At 45.7% G+C, this 20599-nt stretch overlaps 1 protein-coding gene across 3 annotated transcripts in view; it reads left to right on the top strand.

Moving 5' to 3' along the window:
- LOC140385184 (arf-GAP with SH3 domain, ANK repeat and PH domain-containing protein 1-like) overlaps positions 1–20599 on the top strand; it is a 414311-nt gene that overhangs the window by 257357 nt on the left and 136355 nt on the right. For all 3 annotated transcript variants that reach the window (XM_072467067.1, XM_072467065.1, XM_072467066.1), the window contains exons 16-17: positions 14107–14270; positions 15679–15812. In XM_072467067.1, coding sequence (XP_072323168.1) covers positions 14107–14270; positions 15679–15812 — 298 coding nt within the window. The remainder of the gene's footprint in view (positions 1–14106; positions 14271–15678; positions 15813–20599) is intronic.

Genomic DNA, 20599 nt, shown 5'->3' with positions numbered 1-20599 from the left:
ATGCGTGGAGTCAGGAAGTGGTGATTTCCTTAATGAGTTCTTTGCATCGGTATTCACCAAGGAGAGGGACATGTCGGATGTTGAGGTTAGGGATAGGTGTGTGAATACTCTAGGACATGTCAGCATAATGAAGGGGGAAGTGTTGGATATCTTAAAATGCAAGTCCCCTGGGCCGGATGACATATATCCCAGGTTACTGTGGGAGGCAAGAGAGGAAACAGCTGGGACCTTAACAGATATCTTTGCATCGCCTTTGACCACAGGTTGGCACAATGTCACATTGTTTAGCACTGCTGCCTCATGGTACTGAGGACCCAAGGTCACTATCCGTGTGGAATTTGAAATGAAATGAAATGAAAATCGCTTATTGTCACAAGTAGGCTTCAAATGAAGTTACTGTGAAAAGCCCCTCGTCGCCACGTTCCGGCACCTGTTCGGGGAGGCTGTTATGGGAATTGAACCGTGCTGCTGGCCTGCTTTGGTCTGCTTCCAAAGCCAGCGATTTAGCCCTGTGCTAAACAGCCCCCCCTGTATCTGCGCGAGTCTCACCACCGCAACCTAAAGATGTGCAGAGTAGGTGGAGTTGCCACGCTTAATTGCCCCTTAATTGGGAAAAAAAAAAGAATTGGGCACTTTAAATTTATTTTAAAACAATCTTTGACCACAAGCAAGGTTCCAGAGGACTGGAGAATAGCCAATGTTGTCACTTTAAGAAGTGAAGCAGGGATAATCCAGAAAATTAGAGGCTGGTGAGCCTGATGTCAGTGGTGGGGAAGTTATTGGAGAAGATACTGGGGGACAGGATTTATTCACATTTGGAAGCGAATGGACTTGTTAGTGATTGGCAACATGGTTTTGTGTGGTGAAGGTCATGTCTTACCAATTTTATAGAGTTTTTTGAGGAGCTGACAAAATTAATTGATGAGAGAACAGCTAGGGATGTCGTCTACATGGACTTTAGTAAGGCGTTTGACAAGGTCCCTCATGGCAGACTGGTACAAAGGCATGGGATGCGGGGTCTGCTAGCTAGATGGATAAAGAACTGGTTTGGCAACAGGAGACAGAGTAACAGTGGAAGAGAGTTTTTCAGAATGGAGATCTGTAATTAGTGGTGTTCCACCAGGATCAGTGCTGGGACCACTGTTGTTTGTGAAGAGCATTGACATACAGAGGGATCTGGACGTTCAGGTCCATAGTTCCATGAAAGTGGCAATGCAGGTGGATAAGGTGGCCAAGAAGGCATACTGCATGTTTGTCTTCATCGGCCGTGGCATGAGTACAAGAGTTGGCAGGTCATGTTATAGTTGTATAAAACTTTAGTTGGACCACATTTGGAATATTGCTTGAAGTTCTAGTCGCCACACTACCAGAAGGATGTGGATGCTTTGGAGAGAGTGCAAAAAAGGTTTACCAGGATGTTACCTGTCTGGAGGTTGTTAGCTATGAAGAGAAATTGAATAAACTCTGATTGTTTTCGTTGGAAAGACGGAGGCTGAGGAGAGACTTGATTGAGGTCTACAAATGTACGAGAGGTGTAGACAGGGTAAATAGTCAGAATTTTTTTCCAAGGCTCCACAGGTTCAAGGTGTGAGAGGAAAAGTTAAGGAGAGATGTGCGGAGAAAGCTTTTCATCCAGAGGATGGTGGGTGCCTGGAAATCATTGCTAATGGAGGTGGCGGAGGCAGGCACGAGAGCAACGTTTAAGATTTAATTTGATAGGCACATGAACGGGCAGGGAATAGAGGAATACAGATCATTTGGGCAATAAGTAGTAGGTCTAAATAAGGAATCTGAATCAGCGCAGGCTTGGTGGGCTGTAGGGCTTGTACCTGTGCGATAATGTTCTTTGTTCTTGGAAACAAAATGAGGAAATAACTTAGCAACCTCCGAAATAAAGACCTCCAGCACTGCTGAAAAGATTTTTGCTTTATTAAAAAATATATATTTTATTAAAGTTTTTCGATCAAAAAGAATTTTCCATTTTTACAACTTTGTAACAAAATGTACATTGACCGTTATTTAAACAATATATTAACTAACAACAAGTGCAGAAAAAGTAATAGTAACATTGAAAAAATAAATATAATTATAAACAACTAGCATGGAAAAGAACAAAAAAAAAACCAAGGACCCGCATGTACCCCCCCCCCCCCCCCCCCTCCCCCCTGGGTTGCTGCTGTTGTCTTTCCTGTTTTCCCTTATCGCTCTGCGAGATAGTCAAGGAACGGTTGCCACCGCCTGGTGAACCCCTGAGCCGAACCTCTTAGTGCGTACTTTATTCGCTCCAATTTTATAAACCCTGCCATGTCGTTTATCCAGGCCTCCACGCCCGGGGGTTTAGCTTCTTTCCACATTAGTAGAATCCTTCGCCGGGCTACTAGGGACGCAAAGGCCAAAACATCGGCCTCTCTCGCCTCCTGCACTCCCGGCTCTTCTGCAACCCCAAATATAGCCAAACCCCAGCTTGGTTCGACCCGGACCCCCAGCACCTTTGAGATCACTCTTGCCACATCCACCCAGAACCCATGCAATACCGGACATGACCAAAACATGTGGGTGTGGTTCACCGGGCTTCCCGCGCACCTCCCGCACCTATCCTCGACTCCAAAAAATCTACTCAACCTTGCTCCCGTCATATGCGCCCTGTGTAGAACCTTGAATTGGATCAGGCTGAGCCTGGCACACGAGGACGAGGAATTTACCCTACTTAGGGCATCTGCTCACAGCCCCTCCTCAATCTCTTCCCCCAGCTCCTCCTCCCATTTACCCTTCAGCTCCTCTACCATCGTCTCCCCCTCGTCTCTCATTTCCCTGTATATATCGGACACTTTACCATCACCAACCCATGCCCCCGAAATCACTCTGTCCTGGATCCCTTGCGCCGGGAGCTGCGGAAATTCCCTCACCTGTTGCCTCACAAATGCCCTCACTTGCATATATCGGAATGCATTCCCAGGTGGCAACTCGTATTTTCCTACCAGTGCTCCCAGACTCGCGAACGTCCCGTCCAAGAATAAGTCCTTCAGCTTCACAATTCCTGCTCGCTGCCAAGATTGAAATCCCCCATCTATCCTTCCCGGGACGAACCTGTGATTGTTCCTTATCGGGGAACCACACCGAGGCACCCGTCACCCCCCTATGTCGTCTCCACTGCCCCCAAATCTTCAAAGTCGCCACCACCACTGGGTTTGTGGTGTATTCTTTCGGGGAAAACGGTAACGGCGCCGTCGCCAGTGCTTTTAAACTTGTTCCCCTACAGGACGCCATCTCCAGCCTTTTCCACGCCGCTCCTTCTTCTTCCCTCATCCATTTACATATCATAGACACGTTGGCGGCCCAATAGTAATCACTCAGGCTCGGCAATGCCAGTCCACCTCTGTCCTTCCTACGCTGCAGGAACCCCCTCTTTACCCTTGGGGTCTTTCCAGCCCACACAAAGCTCATAATACTCCTATCCACTTTCTTGAAGAAGGCCTTTGTAATCAGTATGGGGAGGCACTGAAACACGAAAAGAAACCTCTGGAGGACCACCATTTTGACCACCTGTACCCAACCCACCAATGACAGGGGCACCATGTCCCTCCTTTTAAAATCCTCCTCCATCTGCTCTACCTGTCGTGTCAAGTTAAGTTTATGCAAGGTTCCCCAGTTCCTAGCCACCTGGATCCCTAGATATCGAAAGTCCCTTGCTACTCTCCTCAGTGGCAGATCGTCTATTCCCCTGCCCTGTTCCCCGGGGTGCATCACAAATAGTTCACTCTTTCCCATGTTCAATTTGTATCCCGAGAACTCTCCAAATTCCCTGAGTGTCTGCATTATCTCAGGCATCCCCTCCACTGGGTCCGCCACATATAGCAGCAGATCATCCGCATATAATGACACCCGATGTTCCTCTCCTCCTCTAAGCACCCCTCTCCACTTCTTAGAGCCCCTCAGCGCTGTGGCCAATGGCTCGATTGCCAACGCGAACAGTAACGGGGACAAGGGACACCCCTGTCTTGTGCCCCTATGTAATCGGAAATAGTCGGATTGTTGCCTGTTTGTAACCACGCTTGACCGGGGCCCCGTACAGGAGCTGAACCCATCTGATGAACCCCTCTCCAAATTCAAATCTCTTCAGTACCTCCCATAGGTAGTCCCATTCCACTCTATCGAATGCCTTCTCTGCATCCATCGCCACCACTATCTCCGCCTCCCCCTCCGGTGGGGACATCATCATTACCCCCAGCAACCTTCGTATGTTAGCATTCAATTGCCTCCCTTTAACAAACCCTGTCTGGTCGGCATGTACCACCCCTGGGACACAGTCCTCTATCCTAGTCGCCAGTAACTTGGCGTCTACATTTAGGAGGGAGATGGGCCTGTATGACCCGCACTGCAGCGGGTCTTTGTCTCGTTTCAGGATCAACGATATCGTCGCCTCCGACATCGTCGGGGGTAGTGTCCCCCTTTCCTTAGCCTCGTTGAAGGTTCTCGCCAGGAGTGGGGCCAGTAGGTCCACATATTTCCTGTAAAATTCCACCGGGAACCCATCTGGTCCCGGGGCCTTTCCTGCCTGCATGTTCCCGATTCCTTTTGCCACCTCCTCCACCTCAGTCTGCGCTCCCAGACCTGTCACCTCCTGCTCCTCAACCCTCGGGAACTCCCAACTGGTCCAAGAAGTGCATCATTCCTTCTTTCCCCTCCGGGGGTTGGGACTTATACAGCCTCTCATAGAATGACTTAAACACCCCGTTCACCCTCTCCGCCCCTGATTCCTCCGATCTCTCTCGCCACCCCCTCTTCCTAAGTTGTTGGGCCAGCAGTCGGCTCGCCTTTTCCCCATACTCGTATTGTATTCCCTGTGCCTTCCTCCACTGAGTCTCCGCCTTACCCGTGGTCAGCAGGTCAAACTCCGTCTGTAGTCTCCGTCTTTCCCTGTATAACCCTTCATCCGGGGCCTCCGCATATTGCCTATCCACCCTCAAAATCTCCCCGATCAGTCTCTCCCTTTCTTTACCCTCTTCTTTCCCCTTGTGGGCTCTTATGGAAATCAGCTCCCCCTAACCACCGCTTTCAGCGCCTCCCATACTACTCCCACCTGGACCTCTCCATCATCGTTGACCTCCAGGTACCTTTCAATACATCCCCTCACCCTTCCACATACCCCCTCATCTGCCAACAGTCCCATGTCTAATCTCCAAAGTGGGCGCTGCTCCTTCTCCTCTCCTAGATCCAGATCCACCCAGTGTGGGGCGTGATCTGAAACGGCTATAGCCGAATATTCCGTTCCTGCCACTTTCGGGATCAGCGCCCTTCCCAGGACAAAAAAGTCTCTCCGGGAGTATACTTTATGGACGTGGGAGAAGAAGGAAAACTCCTTACTCCTCGGTCTAGCAAATCTCCAGGGATCTATTCCTCCCATCTGCTCCATAAACCCCTTAAGCACCTTGGCCGCTGCCGGCCTCCTCCCGGTCCTAGATCTGGACCGGTCCAGCCCTGTTGAAGTCCCCCCCCCCCCCCCCCCAATACCAAATTTCCCATCTCTAGGTCCGGGATGCGCCCCAACATACGCTTCATAAAACCCACGTCATCCCAGTTCGGGGCATATTCGTTCACCAGCACCACCGCCTCACCTTGCAATCTGCCACTCACCATCACGTACCTGCCCCCACTGTCCGCCACTATGGTCTTAGCCTCAAACAGTACCCGTTTCCCCACCAGTATTGCCACCCCTCTATTTTTCGCATCTAATCCTGAGTGGAAAACCTGTCCCACCCATCCTTTCCTTAATCTGACCTGATCCACCACTTTAAGGTGCGTCTCTTGAAGCATAACCACATCCGCCTTCAGCCTCTTTAGGTGCGCAAATACCCTTTCCCTCTTAATCGGCCCGTTCAACCCTCTCATGTTCCACGTGATCAACCGGGTTGGGGGGCCTTTTACCCCCCCCCCCCCCCCCCCCCATCGTCGACTAGCCATCCCCTTTTTTAAACCAGCTCCTCACCCGGGTCCCACGCACCCGTTTGTCCCCCAGACGGCGCCCTCCCGACCATCCCATCCCATATCAGCTCCCCCTTACCCTCAGCAGCAGCAACCCAGTTAATCCCCCCCCCCCCAGATTCCCTTCTAGCTTGATTGCTCCCCCCATATTGCTTCCGGGAGTCAGCAAACTCTGGCTGACCTCGGCTTCCCCCGTTTACCCTTGGCCTCCCTGCGTGTGGGGCCCCCTTCCTTCCTGCGCCCACTTTTCCCGCCACAATTTCCGTAGCGCGGGAGAAAAGCCCGCGCTTCCCTCTCGGCCCCGCCCCTAATGGCGCAGTTCCCTCTCCCCTTCCCTGTCCCCTTCCCCACCGGCGCCCACATTTCTTCGTGTCCCCCCCCCTCTGGGGGTGGGGGAGAAAAAATTCTCCCGTCCAACATTTTTACAGATAGGCCCTCCCCCCTCTCCCCCCTTTACAATTCCTTGCCACCACCTCGCTACTTCTTTCCAAACATCCATCCCTCAAATCTAGTCCAACTTCTCTTCTTGAATAAATGCCCACGCCTCCTCCGCCGTCTTGAAGTAGTGGTGTTTGCCCTGGTGTGTAACCCACAGTCTTGCCAGCTGCAACATTCCAAATTTCACTTTTTCCCTGTGGAGCACCGCCTTGGCCCGATTGAAACTCGCCCTCCTTCTCGCCACCTCCGCACTCCAATCTTGATACACGCGGATCACCGCGTTCTCCCACCTGCTACTCAGTGTCTTCTTAGCCCATCTCAGGACCATCTCTCTGTAGCGGTGGAACCTCACCACTATTGCTCGCGGTATTTCCCCTGCCTTCGGTCTTCTCACGAGGACCCGGTATGCTCCCTCCACTTCCAGGGGGCCCGTCGGGGCCTCAGCTCCCATTAAAGTATGGAGCATCGTACTCACATACGCCCCAACATCCGCTCCCTCTGACCCTTCGGGAAGACCCAAAATCCTTAGATTCGTCCTCCTCGAGCTATTTTCCAGGGCTTCCAGCCTTTCTATGCACCTCTTATATAGTGCCTCGTGCGTCTCCGTCTTCACCACCAAGCCCTGTATCTCGTCATCATTCTCGGCTGCCTTTGCCTTCACTCCACGGAGCTCCATCTCCTGGGTCTTTTGCGTCTCCTTCAATCCCTCAATCGCCAGCAACACCGGCGCCAGCACCTCCTTCTTGAGCTCCTCCACTCATCGCTGGAGGAACTCCTGCTGTTCCGGGCCCCATACCATCTGGGCTCCCTCAGCCGCCATCTTGCTACTCCCTTCTCTTCTCTGCCGCTGCTCCAGAGGATCCTCCGCAATCTGGCCACTACTCTCGCTTCTTTCCATCCACACCCGGGGGGGACTCCTTCCTTTATCGCCTCACACTGAGTTTGGCCGTGAAAAATTTCCATTGGGGCTCCCGATAAGAGCCCAAAAGTCCGTTAAAACGGGAGGTGCCGAAACGTGCGACTCAGCTGGTCATCGCCGCAACCGGAAGTCTTCAGATTTTTGCTTTTTAACCAGGTTCAGTGAAACATTTTGATGGGTGCTGACGTAAATACATTGCTTGGTATTGAGCTAATCATAACCTTGGATGCTCCAAGCCATAGCTCAATTATCAGATTCAGTATGGGCGTTATAATTGACCTCTGTGGCATTGCACAGTGATTAGGTAGATTGGTGCAAATGTATAGTCCTGCTCGTGATTGAACTCCAGTGATGTTTCTGGGAAATGCTTGGGTGGACGCCGTCAATTCTCAGGTGACTGTCTCTGTGGACGTTGCACTTTCTCCCCGTGTCTGTGTGGGGTTCCTCCGGGTGCTCTGGTTTCCTCCCACAGTCCAAAGATGTGCAGGTTAGGTGGATTAACCATGCAAAATTGACCCTTTGTGTCTAAATGTTTGGTGGGGTTATTGGGTTATGGGATAAGATGGTGGCGTGGGCTTAAATCGGGCGCTCTTTCCAAGGGACGGTGCAGACCCGATGGGCCGAATGGCCTCCTTCTGCACTGTAAATTCTATGATTAGCAATATAACTGGTGCTATTGAAAGTTATTCGGCCTGATTTATAGTGGCAGAGTGAACCTGAGTTTATATGTGTTGTGGCTTCTATTTATTACTATGAACATCACTAATCAAAAGGCAAGTTAAATTATACCTCCTACCTTGGTTCTTTTAAGAAATGTTGGGCGCGATTGAACGGCCTCGCCATGCCTGACTCGGTGGCGCGACGAGGCAGTTAAATCCTGTGAAAGGCCTCTCATGGGATTTATGATGCTCTGAACGCCTCACGAGATCTCGCGAGACACCTCGATCTGAATCTTGTGAGCCCGATTCTCCCAAGGCCCAGGAATGCATGCCCATGCCTGGGAGATCTCGCCATGGCGCCATTCAGCACTGGTCCAGACAAACGTGGACCAGCTGTAGGGGCACCTGCAAAAGGGGGGGGTTCTCCCAGGCCATCTGAGGCCCGCGGATGGTCGGGCTCTGGTCAGGATGATACCCTGGCACTCAGTGTCACCCGGACACCTTGACACTGCCAGCTTGCCACCTTGGCAGGTAGCCGGTGCCAGGATTGGGCCCGGAGGTGCCTTGCCCTTGAGAAGTGGGGTGCCTATTGTACCAATAAATGCAGACCAGATAAATTGCTCACTAAAACTAATATTTGTAACTACTGTTGGTACATTGATATCACAGAGACAGAAACAATTTGGGGAGATATTCAATCAAAGTAAACATGTTAAATAGCATGTTATCCATAATGAACGACAATTGGAAAAATGCGGAGTAAGAGAAAACGGTGGATGATTTATGAAAGTAAAGAATATATCCGTAGAAATTTTTTAAATTATTCACTCGTTTGGTTGCAAGCAATGATCGTGTAATGGAAAAGAAGTTGTAATTGAAAAACCAAGATGGATTGCAATCAAAAGCTGCAGTGATAAAACGTTGCTAAAACTGATCCTTCTTGAGCAATAGTACCCTCTGCCTTTAGCTTTCAGAATTACCACATCTTCAATAACCACAGTTTACACTTGCCAATACAATATTTATTTTAATATGCATTAAAATATATCAACAAAGATAAGTTTTAATTGCCGAACCTGTAATTATACATCTATTATAGTAGAAGCAATCCTTGTGTAGTCTATAATAACTGAAAAATTCTGAGAGTGATATTGATATTGCATTACAAAAAGCAGGATGCAGAATGCTGCTCTATTCCACTTTTTCTACAACTGATGGCTCGAGACTGGTACAGGTTATTGTACTTTACAGCGATAATTTTACAAAAAATACTCGTGACACTTGACCATGACATTGCCCTCCACAAAATGTTTCTCCCATTCATAAAATTATCTTTGCAAATGTTTTTTTTAAATCTTAGCACATGTTTTAGGATGGAGTGGCAGAGGTTGTTCTGCCTGACCTTGACTATTGTCAGTTATTTTAAGTTGGGTTCCTTCCAATAATTTTGGTGAGCTCCCAGCATAATTTCGACCTCAGTCAGGGTATGTGGTGTGGGAAAGCAGGCCTGGAGAATACTAGGATGAGTTGATATGGGACAGTTAGAGAGAGCATCAAACATTTTTGTGGAGTTGGGAATCAATTCAACTCCTCCGAGGTCCTCACCTCGCATGACACCTGGAATACACAAATTGTGAAAGATAATGGAACTTTAGCAGAAAATCCTGCCACAGTTAAAAGTTTATTTTGTGTGTGAAAGAGAGACAAGTAGCATATATTAAAATTAAGAGGTGTAGACTAATGGAACATAACCAAGTGGCAAAACAAAGGAGTTTGATGTATATCACCTACAACAGTTATCTTAAATGTAGTGATATCTAGTTGTATTTAGTCCATTACATCCCCAGAGAGACCAATAACTTTTTTTTAAAAATTCAAACATTAGTTAATAGATGAACGGATAACATGACAAGTGCTCACATTTTTAAAACTTTTACTACAATGTCAGATAAAAAACACTATTGAGTAAACACTATTTGTGTAAGCAACTTACACTTTAAACCAATGAACAGAACATTCCCCTTTTGTTATGGACCAGGGTTTAGAGAACACCAAAGTATATCATCGAGTTCACCTGATCTACAACTGTTTATAGATTTTGGTTATGAGGCGCACAAGGGCATACTCTTCAGGTGTTATGCAACAGAGATCTTAAGCACTTTAAATCAAAAACAAAGTTTATTCTACAAATTCAGTTAACATTTTATAAACACACAATAAGCATTTTTACCAACTGCAAACATACCCCACACAGCTACAGTACTGTATATTTAACCCTTAACATCCCTTTTACAACATCCATAAATCAGACAATCCTTTTTCCACAAAACAGTAGGTTTGAATTCTTTACAGAAAAAAGGTATCACTTTTAAATTATCAAGTGATCTGGACACCTTTTAACATAAAGAGAGGACAAAATCAACCTTCTTTTTCTGAATGCAGCTCCCAACTCTGTAAACTGAAAGTAAAAAAACAGAGCCACAAACCGCTCCCAGCTCAAAACGAAAGTAAAACACAGAACCACAGTCCAGTTCCACCCACACAATGACATCACTGAAGCTATTTGATAAAAACACATTTCTTAAAGGGACATTCCCATGACACTTTTCACTTTTAGCACAACCGAGGAAAACACATTTGAGACATTACACTGTCCTTCAAATGAACATTCAGTTCTCCCCAAATCACTCCAAAATTATTCTTAGCTCCTTTATGTTTACTTCTGATAATTTCCTTTACCAACCTAGAAACTTTAACTCCAGAACTGCCATTCACCATACACGTTTTCAAGAAGATTTCTCCCTCTAGCTGAAGCTAGACAACTCTTCCAACCTTGTTTTAACTCCTCACAATTTTGTTCATTCCAATCTGAGTGGGCACTCCCATATGCTTTCATATGGGGTGAACCACAGAAACTTTCTGCCTCTTGTTGCTTTCTCATTCCCAGACCTTGGCAGATGAACTTGATATTCAGTGATTTTTTGAAAAGTCTGTATCCAAATATCACAATAACTTCCTCTGTAACCTTCCCTTAATGATTCACATAGACCTTTTGTTCTGGTAGAGGAGCTGATTAGCTATCCTTGAGCGCGCAACTTCCTTTTGTCCCTAAGGTAAATGGACAGTGTAAAGAATAACTGTTTACAACCCGCCATTCTCAATGCTTTCCTGGGACTTACTGACTCACTATCCACTCTTAGCACACAGGCTGCTACCATTGGCTACAAAACATCTTGCACCTTCTCAGTAAAACAATCTGGACCCCCTTTAATCTCTAATAATCAAACCACCCGGGTTCTAAAGGAAAACTTCAGAACAGATCACATGGTCACCTTGAATTTACCTTAAATTAAAGATACAGTGCAAAGCTTAGCCATTTTATAAACCTCATCATTGTAACTGGTTACTTTAGCAAAATTATGAAGTCTCAGGTTAAAGTTCAACAGGTTTATTTGAAATCACAAGCCAATAAGTTTCACCTGATGAAGGAGCAGAGCTCCGAAAGCTTGTGATTTCAAATAAACCTGTTGGACTTTAATCTGGTGCGCCCACCCCAGTCCAACGCCGGCATCTCCACATCATAGCAAATTATACATTGTCTTTTTCAGAAATAATATGCTTAAAGTAGCAAAACACATTTTTGTACAGAAATTAGGGCCCTATTTTTATGGAGGAAACAGAACCCCCATATATATGCATTACCAACAATTCTAATAGCTCTGACAGTGACAGCCAATTTTTAAAAAGATTGACTTTTTCTATCCTGTAACCAGCTTAGTTGGTGTAAATTGCTGGAGGAGCATGGATGGATAGTAGAGAATGGGTGATTGTTTGAAGTGATTGACAGTTCCTAAAGGTTTGGCATTTTCACAATGTATAATTTTGCTATGATGTGGAGATGCTGGTGCTAGACTGGGGTGGGCACAGTAAGAAGTCTCACAACACCAAGTTGTTCAATGTTGTCAACAATAATTTGCATTTATATATGCACGAAAGTAGAAAAACATCCTGAAGTGTTTCACAAAGACAGTTTTAAAAATTGTTAACAAGTCATAGAATGCGATATTAGGTGAGGTGTCCAAAGGTTGGTCAAAGAATTGGGTTTTAAGTAGTTTCAAAAGAGATGGATAGATGTAGACGAAGGGGATTGGGAGTGAGCTAGGTCGGATTTCAAAATGAAGGACCTAAAGCTAAAGACATACTGCCAATGCTGGAATAAAAGGAGGGGTAATGCACAAAAGGCCTGGGTCTGAGGAACAGAGAGTTCAAGGCAGGTAGTGGGATGCGGAATTACAGATATGAGAAGGATGGATACAAATGAGAAGTTCAGATTTGAGCTGTTTTGACATTTGAGCCATTATAGGTCACCAAGAATAGGGTTGATTTCCAAGCAGGACTTGGTGTGGGATACATTACAGGCATCAAAACTTTGATCTGCTGACATCTGTGGAGAGTGGTAGATATAACCAGAAGAACATCGGAATAGTTGACTCTAAAGATAGCAGGGGCATGGATGATTGTTTTATTTGCAGACAGCGACAAGTAAGAATGGAGAAGGCAGTGTTGGAGAGCTGAAAGTCATTCATGGAGGGCGTATGAATCGCAATTGCAACTCCATGTTGAACACTACATTGAGCTTGTGAACAGCCTGTATTAGCATGATGCAGTGGCTGGTCAGGGGAATGGAACCAATGGCTTGGGTGTGAGGTTTGTGGCGGGTATCAGCGATGATGAAGGTTTCAGTCTTCCGATTGTTCAACTGGAAGAAATTATAGCCATCCAAGACTAGATGTTAGACAAGGGCCTGAATTTTCATCTTCGAGGCAGGTAATGGGAGTGGGGAATATTTCCAGCTCAGCCTGCCCACCTCATGTCATTGAGCCCTTTTTGTCGTTGGGGCATGGATGCAGGCTGCAGTTGGATTAACCGATCTGGGAGAAAGTTCACAGGCAGCCATAAGGGATGCTGGATGCCAGGTCAGGCTGTTTAGAAGGCCTGCCTCAGTGCTTGGTCCCAGTTAAATTATAAACAGATCTTCCAGTCCTCACCCCCCACACACTGCCCATGCCCCATCCATGCCACCTCATACCCCCAGCCATCCCATGGGCCCTCATGCCCCTCTTGTCAAAGTATGCACCCAATCAACCTCTCGCTCATGACCAGGTGTGAACTCTTCTTTCCCCCCCCCCAAACAACCCCTCTGGCCCGTCATGCCCCATTGCCAATGTATGCCCCCCAAACCGCCCCGTGGCCCTTCAAGCCATCCCATCCAGGTATGCACCCAAACAACCCCTTTTTTTCCCTCATGCCCACATGCCAAATGATGCTGCTCCACCCATCCCATGGGTTCACATGCCCCCGTGCCAAGCTGTGCCGCTTCCATGCTCATTGACCAACTATACACTGTATCAAACTAGTGAAATCTATAGTGACAATCTGATGGTTTTTTAAGCCGTTAATTCATAACTTTTCACCATGTTTTTAAAAATTATCCTTTTGATACTCTAATTGATGTCTGGGTTCTCAGGCAAGAATATAAGGAGGCTTTGCTGAGAGTCCAGAAATTCATTAGCCTGTTAAAACATTTAAGCCCCAGGAAAAACATTGCTTGATTGACAGTCCTGGCTTCCTGATCTCTGCTGTCAATTGCACAATGTTTACTTACACAAGGCTAAGAGGTGTCAAGTGCTTGAGTGCAGGGTGTGAGCTTTTGACCAAAACCAGCCCATACCCTTGACAATTACAGCCGAAAATTGAAAACCCCTGTGTCACCAAATCGGGTCCCGGCTGCCATTTCTAAAGGGCTCCCGATTTGTCAATATACAACCAGCCTGACAAAGTGTGGTACATACATGATGATTGCAAGAGGAACAAGGGTTTGGGCACTCCAAAGGCAATGGTTAGCGAACTTGGAAGAGAAGCTTTTGCTGAAAAAATGTTTGCTCTGATCACATGGCTAAGAGCAAAACAAAGAGCAGTCATGCAATTTTGTTCATATTTCTACCTTCAAAGTAACTCAAACTACTCAGTTCGAGAAATACTTCTTGATCTGAATAGCTATAATTTTTGATGTTTTGTAATATATTTAAGTTATTTCCTCTTTAACAGATGGATATCAGTATTAACCAACAGTAAAGAGGAAGCATTAAACATGGCATTCAGAGGAGAGCAAACCAGTGGGGAGAACAGCATAGAGGACCTAACCAAAGCCATCATTGAAGATGTGCAGCGGATGCCTGGAAATGATGTCTGTTGTGATTGTGGAGCTCCAGGTCTTTGTTTCTTTGTTTACTTTTCAGCAGAGAAATGTTATTTTAACTGATGTGTTAGAATGATTATGTAATTTTCAGAGCAAATCCTGAAGGATGTTGCCAGTTGAAGATCTCGTCACAGCGATGTTAGTCAAACCTCTCTTTCAAGGATGCTTTTCAAATATGTTTGATTTAAGCTTTATACAAATCCAAAACAGTTAAGAGTTGGCCTGCAGTAACCTTACAATGGATCAATCTTTGCAGCTGGCTGTTTAGTTCAGAAGACAAAAAGATGGTTTTGCACAAAATGAATATTGCATAATAAGGTTTTGCAGTGGCCGTCTTCTGGATTAACGTCATATAAAACAAAACCTGGTATTTTTGTGCTTATTTTTCTCTGACAAGTAATTATCTATGATACAAAAATTAGCACATTCTTCCTGCTTGTCATATTGAAAAGTAGCCACCAAAGCTTTTGCTCTAAACAGCAGCATTGTAGTGTACCTGTGCTGAAAAGATATTACAATTATTCCATGGCTGGCGTACCCTCATTTTAACATAACAATTTTTACTATTACTTTGCTGTCATGGTGCGTAAATATTGGCGGCACGATAGCACAGTGGTTAGCACTGTTGCTTCACAGCGCCATGGTCCCATCCTCGATTCCTGGCTTTGGTCACTGTCTGTGCGGAATCTGCATGTTCTCCCAGTGTCTGTGTGGGTTTCCTCCGAGCGCTCCGGTTTCCTCCCACAAGTCCCGAAGGACGTGCTTGTTAAGTGAATTGGACATTCTGAATTCTCCCTCTGTGTACCCAAACAGGCACTGGAGTGTGGCGACTAGGCTTTTCACAGTAACTTCAGTGTTAATGTAAGCCTACTTGTGACACTAATAAAGATTATTATTAATATATAGTTTTGAGCAATTTTGAGCACTGATATCTCCGAGAAGCCAGTTACAAAAACATGCTATCTATTTGTTGACATGGTCATTCCAGAAACGGCACTGTACCCTATCTCTCTAATTAATTATCTGATTGGCACACAAATGTTATGGGCGGAATTTAATGCAGCCAACCCCTCCCGCTGCTTGATCAGGAGGCAGGGAGGTGTTTTAATCAGTTAGAAAGATGCAGTGAGGAGTAGGGGCTTCCCTTCAATTAAGTCTGGGGCTTTATGGGACTCATTACGACGCCGCTAATATGTAATCAGCAACAGTCAAGGGAGACCCATGAGCAAAACCTGATGGGTTTGCCTATGACCTTCTGGTGGATCCCTCATTCAAAGACATTCTGTAACTGATCAAGGGGCCCAGCAAAGGGGGAGGGTTTGCATTATTATTGTTTTACAGGAGGATTTTAGTGAGCATTGCTTGAGATTATACATTAAATGCGTACATTTTGATAAGTATCATGTTTTGTTTCTGTGCAGATCCTACTTGGCTGTCAACCAACCTAGGAATTTTGACATGTATAGAATGTTCTGGAATACACAGAGAAATGGGAGTGCATATTTCCAGAATACAGTCCCTAGAACTGGATAAATTAGGAACCTCTGAACTCTTGGTGAGTTATTGTAATTATAATGAACTCTAGTGCGAGCTTGCCAGAACTCATTTCCACAATTTCAAATGTACAGCGGTTGGACAAATCGTAAGGCATTGCTTTTGTTATCTGTTACATGCCCTCAAGTGATTTAGTGATCTTAATGTTGTCCTCATCAAACCCTCTTGGGGTGGAGGGGAGGAATTTGTTTGTGAAGTGTGCTATTCAGACTTGCATCAGTTCCCCAGGGAAGGCAAAGGGACACTACATCACAGCTGCATGGTGTTCTTCATCATTATCATTGAAGAATGTTATACAGATAGTGGCCTGCAGATTTGTCTGCTCTCAGGGAATCAGTAGCCTGCGCAGTGCTGAGAAAAGAGGCACTAAATGAATAAATTTCCCCCTTAAGTGTTTGGCCCTGGATCCTTACCAGCAATCATCCCTGAAGGCTTTTGGTTCATTTTTCATGTTTCCAGTTCAGAGATGATAGTCCAGAGAGTAACCGAGCTGATTTTCTACATTTGCCTCTTTACATTTTTAGGAATTAAATCATGTAGGGCTTTTCTTCATGCTGAAATTGAGATATCTAGAGATCAACTTTTGCACAGATGATTCAATTTGTCAGCATACTACTTTCTTCATGACTTGTGTGATCTTAACCTCTTCAACATCTCTCTGGCGGGTGAATGTATAGACAATCATGTGCCAGTGTTTGCAAATAGTACAATAGTGAAACTTTACTAACATCCTGAAAAGAGACAATTGTCTGGTAGTGGAAATGTAACACACAGTCTGAGCTGCTTTGCACTTTAATGCCTGAAGTCATAGGATTATATTGCCAGCTGCTAGATCACAATCATCTAACGTCCCAATTCAATGGACTGATTACAAACGGGGAAAGATTGGAGTCAAGGTAGGATAACTGAGACAAAAATATAATGGAAAAAGGAATAATGTTTAAAAAGAAACAAAGTATAGATATATGCGAGAAGACTGTAGAGTGGTGGATGTAGAATCACAGGAAAGCAGGAAATCGTTAATCTGAGCATTGACAAGCCAGTTCATTTTAACATATGTGGTAGGGAAATACCTAGAATATTTAAAGCTGAAATGCCGTGTATTTTGTTTAAAAAAGTAACTAGAAGCAGTCAGTAGAGATATTTAAAGGGATGATCATACTTGACAAATCTCATAGGACCTTTGAGCATCTAATTATAAAGTTAGCCTGCATCAGTTATTAAATGGAATAAGCTAGCTGAGCATTATATAGAATATTGAGTTACACTTGTTAGATAAGGTCTTAATTTGTTCTACATCTGTCATCATAAAATCAAGACTTGTTACAGCACAGAAGAAAGCATTTGGTCTGTTGTACCTGTACCTGCTCTCCAAATGAGCAATTCACCTAGTGCCATTCCCCCACCTTCACTCCATGACCCTGCACATTATTCCTTTTCAGATACCTGTCTAGTTTCCTTTTAAATGCCTTGATTGAACATACTCCACCATGTACTCAAGCAGTGCATTCCGATCCTAACCACATACTGCGTGAAAAAGATCCCCTCATGGCATCATTGCTTTTTTTTGCCAATTAGCTTAATTCTGTGCCCTCTTGTTCTTATCCTTCTATGTGTGGGAACAGTTTTTCCTTATCTACTCTGTCCAGGTCCCTCAATCTTGAGTACTTCAATCAAATCTCCTTTCAACCTCTGTGGTGATATGCATGCACACACAAATGTATATAGGTGTATAGATGTATAAAGTTGCTTACCAGTACATGTAATCATAGTTATGATCTCCGGCCAGCGGGTGGCATCAGACATGCATCACATGATGAGTGACCCGCCAGTTGGTAGGACGTACAACAGGATAGCCGTACTTAGAATAGCTCCCGAGGAATTCAAAGTAAATCTGACTATATAAATCTGTTAGTTATCTTTCCATGTTTGACACAACATGGTACCAGAAGTGATGAACATTTAAAGATAACAACAGAAGAGACGAGGCAAATTAGAACCAAAAAGAAATTTCTCTGCCGACCTGGTGAACTACAGCTATCTGCAACACAACGCAATAAACAACGGTGAAGTTCAAGATGGACGGTTTAAAGGCACCCCACCAGCATCAAGTCTCGGGTAACGTAGACAAAAACGGGCGCATTTTCAAACAACAGTTATGTATTAGCCCTTGGCCTTCAGGCGCAGCCTGACGAGAGGCTCATTGCATTGCTGCTCACGGTAGCAGGTCCTGAAGCACTCGAAATCTACAATACCTTCACTTTTAATAGAGAAGAGGAAAGCAGGAGCTACTATGAGGTGATAGATTACTTCGATCGGCACTGCTCTCCAAAATTAAAGAGACATTTGAAAGACACCTATTTCGTACGCGTACCAAAAAAGCAGATGAATCGTTCGATAGTTTTGTGACAGACTTGAGGTTGAAGGCCCAGCCTTGTAATTTTGATAATCTGCAGTCATCGATGATCCGTGACCAAATAGTGTTAGGGCCACCGAATGATAGACTCCAAGAGAGATTGTTGCGGGAAGACAACCTCACATTGGAAAACGCCATCAGGATCTGCCAGGCAAGTGAGTTGGCTGCACAGCAGATCAGTATGCTCAATTTAGAAAATGTTGCCGGAGAAGACACTGGCTATATAAGCACTGTGACGCAGTCAAAAACAAAATGTGGTCTCGGTGTAAGCGGCCATTTTAAGATCACTCTGACACATTCGAAAAAGAAACGTGGTCTCTGTGTGGGCGGTCATTTTAAGAGCACTGTGACGCAGTCGATAAAGGAATGTGGTCTCCATGCGTGTGGCCATTTTGGGCAACAGACCGAATCCACCATTTTGTGCCAGCAATGCGGCAATAGACATTTGCCACGATGTCCTGCACTTAAAAAGATTGTCACAAGTGTGGCAGAACGGAGCATTTTGCTGGGTGATGCACCTTACGGCCGACAGTTTTTTTAAATCATGGAATTTACATTGCAGAAGGAGGCCATTCGGCCGATCGAGTCTGCACCGACTCTTGAAAAGAGCACCCTACCCAAGGCCAACACCTCCACCCTATCCCTATAACCCAGTAATCCCACCAAACACCAAGGGCAATTTGTGGACACTAAGGGCAATTTATCGTGGCCAATCCACCTAACCTGCACATCTTTGGACTGTGGGAGGAAACTGGTGCACCCGGAGGAAACCCACGCACACAGTGGTAGGATGTGCAGACTCCGCACAGACAGTGACCCAAGCCGGAATCGAACCTGGGACCCTGGAGCTGTGAAGCAATTGTGCTATCCACAATGCTTCCGTGCTGCTAAACAGTTGTCCGAACCGAAGCAATGAGTGCAGATAAGGATAGATGCATTGATGACCGGGCTGATTTGAGCATGATCTCGGAAAGGGACACATGCAGTTCGACCCTCCAAAGCAAAACATCTTTGCTCAAAATTTGCAGCCACAGTGAGGCGAATGGGGGGACCACAGAGGAGAGATAGCCAATCCCACAAATGATTAATGTCAAGCCAAACAACCGTAAGCTCGATACGGGGGCAAGGGCCAATCTGATCCCAATGTCAGCGGTGGGACGACAAAGTCAGGCCAAGAATGATCCCAAGAGCAGTGTTCCTGAAAGATTACACGGTCATCAGATCACAACCTGAGGAGCATGCGAGCTCGAACTCACTGTCAAGGACAGAATGTGCAGGATAATATTCTCCATAGTGGAGACAGAGCGCAAATCGCTCATTGGAGTGGAGGCGTGTGAAGAGCTTGGGCTTGTCAAGAGGGTGTACAAGGTAGAAAACATGGCACCCCACAGATATATATCCGTTGAATCGATCATGAAGAGCTATCCGGAGGTGTTTCAAGGATTTGGCACCCTACCCTTTACATATTATCCAGCTGAAGGAGAATGTGAAGCCGGTCATGAATGTGCCCAGACGTGTGCCTGCTCCGTTCAGGGACAAACTGAAGGCCAAGTTACAAAGAATGATGGCTTTAAGCGTCATCAGGTGTAGAGGAGCCCACCGACGGGGTCAACACCATGGTGTTTATAAAAAAGAGGAATGGCGACCTGAGGATATATGTGGACCCCCAAGGATCTCAACCTGAACATTAAAATGGAGCACTACCCTATCCTGAAGAGGGAAGAAATAGTGTGCAAAATGGCTGGAGGGACATGCTTCAGCAAGTTGGACGCATCGCAAGTCTCCTGGCAGCTTAAGCTCGACAACTCGAACACAACGTTGTGTACCTTCAGCACACCCTTCGGGCGCTACTGCTTCCTACTAATGCCGTTCGGCATAATTTCAGTGTCTGAAATTTTTCTTCATGCCATGGAGTACGTAGTGGAAGGATAACCAGGTGTCTGCATCTATGTCGACAATATTATAATCTGGAGGTCCACACGTGATGAAATGCTTCTTGGAGTCCTACAAAGGGTAAACAAGAATGGCCTCAAGCTCAATCAGGCAAAATGCCAAATCGGAGTTGATATCATCACCTTTTTAGGGGACGGGCTCTCGGCAAAAGGTGTGCAGCCGGATGACAAGATTAAAGCCATTCGAATGATGCCACAGCCCACAGACAAAAAAGGCGTCTTACGCATACTTGGGATGATCAACTTTGTAGACAAGTCCTTAATTAGGCCTCCAAAACGTCCCAGCTGCGGGACTCGATAAACAAGGACATAGATTTCCGATGGTCTCCTGAACATGAGCAGGAGTGGCAAGCGCTGAGCATCTCACTGACGACAGCGCTGGTCCTTGCCTTCTTTGACCAGACAAAGAAGATGAAGATT

The sequence above is a fragment of the Scyliorhinus torazame genome, chromosome 11, assembly GCF_047496885.1.
Source record: "Scyliorhinus torazame isolate Kashiwa2021f chromosome 11, sScyTor2.1, whole genome shotgun sequence".
NCBI lineage: Eukaryota > Metazoa > Chordata > Chondrichthyes > Carcharhiniformes > Scyliorhinidae > Scyliorhinus > Scyliorhinus torazame.
The sequence above is the reverse complement of the archived record's forward strand: the minus strand, read 5'-3'. Positions and strand labels throughout refer to the sequence as shown.